This window comes from Lycium ferocissimum, chromosome 1 (assembly GCF_029784015.1).
Source record: "Lycium ferocissimum isolate CSIRO_LF1 chromosome 1, AGI_CSIRO_Lferr_CH_V1, whole genome shotgun sequence".
Taxonomy (NCBI): domain Eukaryota; kingdom Viridiplantae; phylum Streptophyta; class Magnoliopsida; order Solanales; family Solanaceae; genus Lycium; species Lycium ferocissimum.
In genome coordinates, this window is record NC_081342.1 from 5,324,504 (window position 1) to 5,335,024 (window position 10,521).

The 10,521-nt window shown below is 33.1% G+C and overlaps 1 protein-coding gene and 1 pseudogene across 1 annotated transcript; both read right to left on the reverse strand.

Annotated features, from left to right (window-relative positions):
- Positions 1-1,197: 1,197 nt before the first annotated feature.
- On the reverse strand, positions 1,198-2,885 carry LOC132030515 (deacetoxyvindoline 4-hydroxylase-like; annotated as a pseudogene).
- Positions 2,886-4,560: 1,675 nt separating this feature from the next.
- Positions 4,561-9,436, reverse strand: LOC132061314 (WAT1-related protein At1g43650-like). Its single transcript, XM_059454157.1, has 7 exons — positions 9,234-9,436; positions 7,621-7,683; positions 7,009-7,125; positions 6,695-6,923; positions 6,435-6,593; positions 5,630-5,781; positions 4,561-5,168 (listed from the first exon to the last, which is right to left on the reverse strand). Exons 1-7 carry the CDS (start codon positions 9,434-9,436, stop codon positions 4,994-4,996), a joined length of 1,098 nt encoding a protein of 365 aa, XP_059310140.1. The 3' UTR covers positions 4,561-4,993.
- Positions 9,437-10,521: the final 1,085 nt, after the last annotated feature.

Consider the following 10,521-nt stretch of genomic DNA (forward strand, 5'->3'; position numbering starts at 1 on the left):
CCTACATATTACGACGGTTGTGTCCACGATAGCATTCTATATGATTACAACATGTCGTATTCACGTCATCGTGACCTTTTTGTTGTGGTGGTGCTAGACTACTCTTTTGCATGTCTCCCAAAGACGAATGGCATACTAAAGGAACACTTGGTATTGAATTTGCTACTAAGGATACAAATGTCATTTGATCTGCCCTTTGGCACCAGCCTTTTCTAATCAATGTCTATATTTCTTTAAGAAAAAAAATGCTAAGTGCAACGACTCGAGCATAGTCTTTGTTAATCATATTCCTGGAAAACCGAGAAGTACCATACATATCTATATCTTAAGACTTACACTAGTGTCTTTTTCTAACAAAGAAGAGAGTCATCCTCCTTATTATAGTTTAACACTTGCACATGCACTTTTAAGTCGTTTAAGTTGAAATTTTTAAAAGGTTAAGCATGTGCAACCTGTGCAACCTTAACATAAGGTAACATGCTATATTTCTTTCATGTATTTAATTACTACTTCTACGTCATCTTTGATGTGATTTTGCTGACTAGGCACAAAATTTAAGAAAAAAATAGCTTTAAAAACTTGTGGTCTAAAACAAGTATAAAAACTTGTATGACTGTAAATCTTCTCATTAACAATATAAAAAATGGGAAGTTTAAATTTAATATGGCTCATCTTTGTACTTTGATCTCCATTATGACTAACATCAAAACTTGTCAAAATGCTGACATCATGGAACCACATGATATAGAAAATTGAGAAGACGAACTCCACTGTGTTCCTTTAGAGTCCAAGATGGCAGAGTGATGGCGTGGTGCCCGACTCATTTCTTTTAGAGATGCATACACAAAAAGAAGCTAGTGGGCTTTGGTGGCCATAAATACTCGGATGATGTGGGTGGCATATAATTAATGTATAGATAAGCCCGTAAAGGTGATGGACCATGTGGAACTTATTTTGAGGGGGAAATTGTTGGGTGTGTGAACAAAATCCACATTGATAGATGAAAAGAAAATAAAGCTATATATAAGGAACAAAAATACTCTTGGTAGTGTGAGGTCTTTTGAAGAAAACCGTGTAAGTTTGGCCCAAAGAGTACCGATATCACACAATGTTAAGCATATTTTTGTGTTGTTTTAGCCCAACAATGGAAATTTCTAATCACAAATACTTATATGCAGACAAATCAAATAACTCAAGTGTACTTAACATAGTTTGATAAATTTTTTATATTTATTTTGTGTTCAAGAAACCACTCTTCTCAATCCTTATTTAATTACTAAAAGATGCCAATAGGAAAAATAATATTACTTGATGGAATTCAGGAGCAGAATACCATAGCCAAACATTTCTGCAAATCCTATGACTATTTCTGTAACTTGAAATTTGACAATAAAGAAGTTCCATCGAGCCCTTTGTTGTATAGACATGCGATATACTCTTTTCTGCTTGTTTCCCGGTAGATTGGAGGATTTTCTTAACAACTCCTTAATTGGCCCATATAGTCTCGATTCACTACCTTCTTGAAAATGCATCCTGTAAAGACTTGCCACAGAAATTCTTGGTCCTACATTTTTAGCCAGCACTCTGTGATGAACGCTTTTGAACTTATCATTCGTGATTAGCTACAAAACAAAATGGAAACTAGTGAATTAATTGATCAAGTTTGCAACATTTATATAAATATATAAAAAAAGTTACCAATATGTACTTGCCTGCATAAGGTCTGCAATGTTGATAATTAGAGCTCCAGGTAAGAAAGGAACATCAACCCATTGATTCTTATGAAAGACTTGGAGTCCACCAATTTGATCCTGTAATAGAATTGTCAAGAAGCCGCTATCTGTGTGACCTCTAAGGCCTAAAGTGAGATCTGGTTCAGGGCATGCCGGATAATAATGGCAAGCGAGGACAAGCCCCTCAGTGCAATCCATGTCTTTAAAGTGATTCGGGTTGAATCCTAGAGCCTCAGAGAGTAAGTCAAATAGAGTAAGCCCCAATTTCATTATACACTCAGTATATTTGATCAAAACATCTCTGTGAAGTAAAAATAAATATGTGTTCATATAAACTGGAACGGAAGGAGTATTCATTATGATGGAAAGACTATCTAATATCGAACTAGCTAGGATAATGAATCTGAGATTGGCCAGCACATGAGACTTTAGAAGCTAACTTCAACAATAACGAAGCGCATCACAAACTTTATGTACCTGCAAACCTCTGGCATTTCTTCGGGATCAGGAGGATTAGGAGCCATGACACAGTTAATAGTGTCCCTCCAATTAGCTGTTGGTGCTTTGTATAGATCAAAATTGCTATTATAGGCGAAGTTCCTTGTCATATCACGGGAGTAGAACTCTTTCTTCACCTCAGAATCCTGCTCGTGAAAATGGCGAACGCCTTCTAGTGCTTTCTCCATGACACTTGAAGGGATTTCATGGAGGACAATCTGGAAAAATCCCCGGTTTTCACAAGCATCTTTTATTTCTCGAACTATATCAGCTCGATGAGCTGCGGTTTGGCCCAAGCTTTCAAGATCTATGACTGGAATGCTAAACTTAGTAATTACATCATCGGTATACTTGTATTTCTTTTCATTGACATACTGGTTGTGCAAGAATATACGCGGTAACTTTGTGACCCCAGCATCCCGAAGTCCCTTTACACCAGCCTTTGAATCATCAAAGGCGTGAAGATCTTTTTTCCTATCATATTCCAAACTATCATTTTGATCAATTCTACCAGTATTTGAGCCAAGCATCTTCTTTTCTTTAGAGGAAAACCCAACTCTTGACTATGCAAGCAAGATTTCTTATGAAATATGAGGGATGTTATAAGACAGTTGATATTTTCCTATAGCTTTTTTGGGATATCAGACTCCAAAGGTAGATCTACAGTGTAAATTATGGGTTCACGCGAATCAATATTTTTTTGCACAAATCCTGTATTAAGAAATCACTAAATGTCTATAAATATTTGACTATGAATTTATATTATTTCAGTTCCAATTTATGTGAGTGTTTTTCGATTGGGCATGAAGTTTAAGAGAAAATGAAAAACTTTCTGAAACTTGTGGTCTAAAACAATTAATATATAGTTATGTGTTTAAGGGTAACACGGAAAGTTTAAAGTTAAATTGGTAGTACCAAATACAAAAGATGTTATTCTTTTTTGGACTGACTGAAAGGAAAAATTATCACATAAATTAGGACGGGGGAAGTATTTACTTGAGATCATTGTAGGAACCCAATCTTCGATCCCTCTCTAAATTCATAATCCGCAGCCAACAAGTTCCACGACAAAATTAGCTATACATACACGTAACTTATGTGACCAAACTTCTTCTCTCACTTAGTTGATTCACATGATTTTGGCACTATTTGGATTATATATGTTATATCATGTTCAGTACGTTACGTCTCGGAGCCTTTAAAATTGCAGAGGTCAAGGAGAAAATATTAAAAAAAAAGACGTTAAAATATTTCGGTTCAAGACTTGTCTTATTACAATTCTACCCAGATAAAGTGCTGCTTCCCAATTTATTCAACATTAGAACATATTGAGTCTGCAGAAGCAATATAGAGGGATCAGCAGTTTCATTAGTAACAAGAAGTAGAAGTGAAGTTGAAAATAGCTTAAGTGAAGTTCGCCTTGTCCCATATGTATGTTGAAAATGAACCTTGTGTTGGGAAAATAAAAAGTCCTTTTTTATAATTGAATTGTCTTAGTTCATGTATTAGGAAGGTTAATTTATTAGTCTTATGTACCTGCATTATTTTATTCATGAACTAGGAAAGATGGAAATTGTCCATGAAATAGGAAGATAAAAATAATTTTCTAGAATTAAATTAGGTGCATGCTAGAAAAGTTCTATAAATACCTAGGTACTATAGCCATATGATATGATTAAAAAAATGTAAGCCAAAATGTAAGTTAAGTTGGTGGAAATATATTTTCTCCACTTCTCTTCAAAGAGAATGATTGATTATATAAGTCAAGTTGAGTGGAACAAAGAAGGGTCCTTGCCTCACTTGTCTTCAAAAGAGAATTTGAGTGATTGAGAGTGTTCCTCCTCCCCCAATCTTCCAACAATGTATATTCCATGAAATTTCCACCAATCACCATACAACCATTTCCTCAATTTCCTCAGTTTGATTTTTATTCAGTTTGCACATGCATCACATAGAGTTAAATATAGCCTATCAAAGTTTGGCACCTTTATGCAATTGGCATTGATTGGGTAGTGTTAATGAGATATACTGTATCAAAATGATATATTATGCTCAACACGGATAGTATGTGGGCTTCAAATTAAACCTTAGGGCATGGGCCACATGCATGTAAAATAACCTTAAGATTTCTGCAATACTCACACATTGATATCCGATAATTGACGTGAGAAATAATATTGGTTCAAAAGAAACAAAGGACCACAATGCTCAATATCAAATTTCAGGTGTCTCTGATATCATATATAAGAAATGAAAGAGTAAGAACATTGTTAAACGTTTTTCGGTGCATTCTCGATTCATCACAAGTTTATTATATGAAATAAATGAGATGATCATAAGAGATAATATTACAAGAGAGAGGGACATCTAATCACAAGGGATATATTGAGACCAAGCAATATTGCCAACGCAGTGCGGATTGTATGTCTGACACAATATGAGTGTTATAACCACGTTGTCTATATGAAAAAACAAATGCCCCTTTCACCTAATCGATCACAAAGGATACAGATAAGAAAGAATACACAGGGATAATATCACATGAAACATGGATAAGGAAGATTGCAAGGTATATAGGCCTTTGGGATCAACATATATCTAATAACTAAACTCCTAATTAGATGTATATATGTTTGTCTTTTATACAAACTTCAATTGCATTTATATCTCGACATATATATAGCCAAACCACCATGTACAATTGTTATTGTTCTTGTACTTAATCTTCATCCTGCTGCTCTTGATGATTGCGATCTAGCACTTTAACTTGCTAAACTTGGAATTACTATATTAGTAGATTGCATTAATTCTGCATTTCCAGGTACTGTGGGTAAATCAGCTCCACTTGCGTGATCAGGTTCTATTTGTTTGAGCTCCTGGTTCTTTGCTCGTAGGAACAAATACAATCCCACTAAGATCACAAACATGCCAAGCAAGCTGCATACATGCGTGAATATATTAAAGTAGAAATGTAGGGAAATGTATATTTGTAACTGATCAACATCACAAGATTTATTGCTACTATATAGTATAGTGAGTGCACATGTTTTTTGTACGACTTAAGTCATTTTTTAGTAACCAAGCACTCGAAACTAACTTTCTCATAGATAGTGGTTTTCAGGAAAATGACTTGTGCACGTCATAAGAAACACACCCCAAATAATTAAAGTTTGGGGATCAGGGGCACCACAGATACCCTTGTTCAAGGGGAGTCAATATATACACACACATTATCTGTTGAATCCTTGTATCTTCTTCATGTATTTAATATTTCTATATATTTTTTACTTAGTGAAATTCTTACCCTGCTAGTGTTGGGATGCATGACTGATTAGTCCTACATCCTAAATTTAACTAGCAAAGGATGATAATAATTGAACATGAAAATAGCTTTGTACCTTCCAACACTGGTCTCTTGACCAAGGAATGCAGCTTCTACAATAGCTACAAAAATCATATACAATGGATTGAACATAGATGGGTAAGTTGGTCCTCTTTTTGAAACTGTCCATGAAATGAGGCAGAATGTTGATGCTGTTGCCAGCGCTCCCTGCAAATGTGCAGCCACTATTATATTTAATATGGAATTAGCAAAATCTTACTACTAAGCTAGAATAATTTTCTAATTAAACACTGAACGATGCAACAAACTCTAGCGTGACATATATAACACGAGCTAGAACGAATTTGACGTAAGGCCACACTTTAGACAACGTCTGAAAAACAATCTGAAAAGTATTTACGATAACACTTTTGTAACGGTGGTGTGAAAAGCGCGACTTTTGATCAATGAAAAGGTAGTCACACTTTTCGTAAACTCTATATCCTTTGGCTCAGGAAAAGTGTTGTCTTAGGATGGGTGCGCATCTAGACAACCATCAGAAAAGTGTTGCCAACAATGTGACTTTTGATCAAAGACCGCACTTCTCAAGTGTGTGGTTAAAGACCTAATATGTTTTAGTGCTAAGAAATTTGATATGACAGGAGTACTAATGACAGAGTCACATGCAATGAAGGGGGATTTAATTCATCGAAACTTTATGCTGCGTAAACAGGGTAAAAAACAAATTTGTAAATCCCTTAACATAAGAGAAATATAAATTCAAATCGTAGATGTGGCTTTGTTGGATTTTTTTTTTTTTTAATTCCCTTTGTTCGAATTTCTGGCTCCGATTTGCCCCCAATAGATATAAGCAAACTTACCGAGTAAAAGATAGTAAGTAGTTGAAAGTCAAATTCTAGCTTCCAAGACTTCTTTCTTCTATCTATGCATAATCCAACTACCACACTTTGGATAGTTGCAATTATGCATATAAAAAATGTAGAAGAATATTTGTGTGGAAACACTTTGGACAGTTTGACCTGTTACATATATAATCACGAAGAGTAATAATTAATGTTAATTAAACATCACTTGTCTCAATATTAGTGTAAAAAGACTTGATTGCAAAAAAAATTCTTACCTGTATAATGTACCAACCACTATATGACAAGCAACTACATATTAAGAATATAGTTCCACGAACCATATTTGTCTTAATAACTTTGGTAACATGTAATTTCTTGCTATGATGACTGATATAAAACATCTTTCCTTTGTAGAGAGAGATAATTAGTGCTCCAGCCAAGCACAATATTGTGCCTAAAACTTTCGCTTGACCAGTTTTTGTATTTAGTCTCAATTTCTCCATACTTCAGCAAACAAACTTAGTTAAACATATATAAAGTTAAAATACTGAGTAATAAGATGAGAAATTTCGTTCAATTGGTTTCATACCGAAAAATAGTTGACAAGACAAAGGTCACAATAGGAATTAGATTGAGGAAGTTGCTTGCATACGTGGCAGTCGTGTCTCGTAGACCATAAAAAGAAAGCCCCATAGCCAATATGATCCTGTTTAATTATATAAATCCATCAAAAACGATGCATATTGCTACTCCATAATTAAGCATACACTTTCAGCTATTGTAAGTTTATAATACATCAAAATCCTATGTAGTGTTTTAGTTAATTTAGTTCATACAAGAGCCATCAAAATGTGCTTGATATTTTAGATAAACCAATCCAGGCACACGGCTAGTTATGCGGGGTTGGACTAAAATATTTCAATTTACAAGTTCTAAAGATACTCTTGTATTTGTTAAAATTCTTTCTTTTTGAGTAAACATCATATTCAATCAAATACTGTCGTATAAAATGAAGGTGATGAATGACTAACTCAATGAATACATATGCGTCATTGAAAATGATCAAAGCCCACTTTCTTGTGGGTTGACCTCAGTCACCACAAAATAAAATTTTGAGGAAATGAATTTAAAGAAAACCATGTTATACCGGTCAAATATAAAATCAGAAAATGGCTCAAGTCTCTCGTATTAAATTAATTACCCGATTAATGCGAACGTGAAGAGCCAGAAGAAAACAGGCCAAGTCAGTTTCGTTAGGCTCTCTCTACAAATAGGCAAACACAAAAAGATCGTTAACCCATTAGAATCAAAGCATACATATATGATATATAACATATATGATATATAGACTATAGTAAGTTAGGATAATACATAAAACCCCTACACATTGTCCCGTCTATAACTTACATACCTAAACATTTGGTGTTTTACCTAAAAACCCCAAACTATCCTTACAAGTTTAATAGTTAATTAACTATTAAGTGTTTTTATTACTCCTGAACTATAACATTTTCATTTAAAAAGTGTCAAGTGACATGAAAAGTGTTTTCACTATGTTTTTAGTGTGTAGGAGCTAAAAAGTAGGTCGAAAAGAGCATTCGTGTGGCATTTTACATTCATTTTGATTCTAAAATGAATTATTCTTATTTCTTATTTCTTATTGTTATATTTTCTTTTTTTATTCTTCTTTTTTATTCATTCTTTTTCTTCTTCAAATCTCTACATCTTTTGCTAACAATTATAAGCAAATTGAAACTCATAACCTTAGAATGAACACAAAAAAATAATTTAATAAAAGAAATGATAAAATGCAATTGCAAATTACACGACTAGAATTTATCATTAACTGTAGACTCAGTTAAAAAGACATAATCCATAACACACACAACATTTATCTTAAGTACATTTTAGTAGTCAATCTTGTCCGATTTATTATTCTCGAATAAACTCTATTACTGTTTGATTATTTTTTTTCATTTTACTTTTACTTTAGGAATATGAATCTTTAACGTGATTTACTATTATCAATAAAAAGAATTGTTGAATTTTGAAGAAGAAAAAAAGAAATCAATTAATTTAGATAAGACGAGAAGAAAGAACAAATAAGAAAAACATCACTCTCTGTGCCTCTTGACACTCCAATATAATTGATATAGTGGATTTCTCTATAACGGCACCCGCATATAACACCACCGCTCTATAACAGTCAAGTTTTTTCGGAACCGATTTTTTATGTTGTGTTTTACTTCTCTACAACAACATTTCACCTATAACAGCAATAGCCAACTGTATAGCTGTACGCTCTTTGTAAAATTACCCGCTATATAACATCTTTTTTTTTTTTTGGTAATATAATGATTAACCATCTTTATAAAAATATAATATCTATGATTACCAATAATAAGTGTAGAGATTTTGACCAAATATTTGATCATTTAATACACTATTTATAACAAAAAATATCATATGAAGATACATATTTTCATCATTAAACAATTTTCCTTCGTTATACAAAGTGTGATTAAGCTTAGAATTTAGCAATTAAAAATAAAAATTAGATTGTATGCATCTTTTTTTCCTATAACAGCGAAATATTATTTAAATGTTAATGCTGTGTTATAGATGTATAACAGTCATTCTCTATAACAGCTGAAAAATTTCGGACCCAATGATGCTATTATAGAGAGGTTTGACTATACATAAAAAGGAAAAATTAAAGACCAACATACAAATGTGTAAGTTACGTTGCAAATTATGGCAAGTTTAAAAGGTTTTCTTTACGGACATAAAGAACAGAAATACTAATAATATTACCTCTCCCAGAGAAAAGCAAAAGGGGCCATGCAAAGAGCAGCAACAATATGACGGTAAGCAAGGAAGGAGAAAACAAAAGTTCCTTGATTTAATATCACCTTTGTAAGAAGGTTTGTTCCAGCTGCTATCACCTGAACTATTACCATTCCCATCACTACACCAATTGATCCTTTCAGACATTTTTTTGTTATAAACTCCACCATCTTCGAGTACTTAATTCTCCTCTTTCTTGTACATAGACAAAATATAGTGATGTATATATATAGCAAGAAAGAAGCTGGAGCGATTCACAAATGTAACCAACTTTCTTTTGGTTTTGTTGGGTGTGCGAATACAATTTCATAATGGTATTTAAAAAAAATTAAGAAGCTACATATAAGGTGTAGAAATATTTTTAATGGTGTTTCGGAGAAACTGTGTGAGCTTAACTTAAAACTGATAGAATCACACCATGCTAAGAGTAATATCCTTTGGTTAGTTTAGACCAACAAATCTCATTTAATCATTGGGACTTTTACAGGATAAGAAATTACTTGCATTTGCCCATTTTAGAATATCAGCCCATTAAAAAGTTACATAACACTTTTTTGTTTGTAGTATACAGTGGCAGAGTTAGGATTTTCACTAAGGGAGTTCAAAAATATAAAGTAGTAAACAAATGAAGAAGTCAAGGGGTTCAACATCTATTATATATACATAAAAAATAATTTTAATCTTATATATACATAAGACAATTTTTCAGGGAAGGGGGTTCTGAACCCCCTAACCATTCCATGGCTCAGCCTCTGAGTATATATACCTCCGCGTTATACAATTAACATAGCCGAAGATATACCACAATAAGAATAGTTGAATCACAATGTTGTATATTATGTATTAACTAAGGTATAGAACATGTGAAGTATTTACCCCGAAGGCAAAAACTGTACCTACTTGGGTATTTTGTAAATATTTTTTCCTAAATAGGTTTAAAGTGTAATATTGTTTAAAATGGTATTTTCAGGTTATATTTTTGTCCGCATGGACATTTTCATTAATATTTCTAAATTTATTTCTTCTCTTTACCGAACATGTTGGGCATGGATATTGATGAATTCTACTATACCATCTCCAAGAAATTAAATTGTTAGAGAAAATGGAAATGCTCCAATTTACTTGCGACAAATCGATCAATAGTAACCTTAATTGATTTACACTAGCACAAAAGAATCCCTTGCGTTTCCTACTAATTAATTTAACCGGTGTGTCCATTTTCTTGTACTTAATAAGTTAATATACCAAACTGTCT

Coding starts and splice junctions, on each gene's coding strand:
- LOC132061314 (XM_059454157.1), bottom strand. CDS start 9,436: ATGGTGGAGTTTATAACAAAAAAATGTCTGAAAGGATCAATTGGTGTA. Junction 7,684..9,233: donor TTTGCTTTTCTCTGGGAGAG/GTAATATTATTA, acceptor GCCTATTTGTAG/AGAGAGCCTAACGAAACTGA. Junction 5,169..5,629: donor CAAGAGACCAGTGTTGGAAG/GTACAAAGCTAT, acceptor GCATGTATGCAG/CTTGCTTGGCATGTTTGTGA.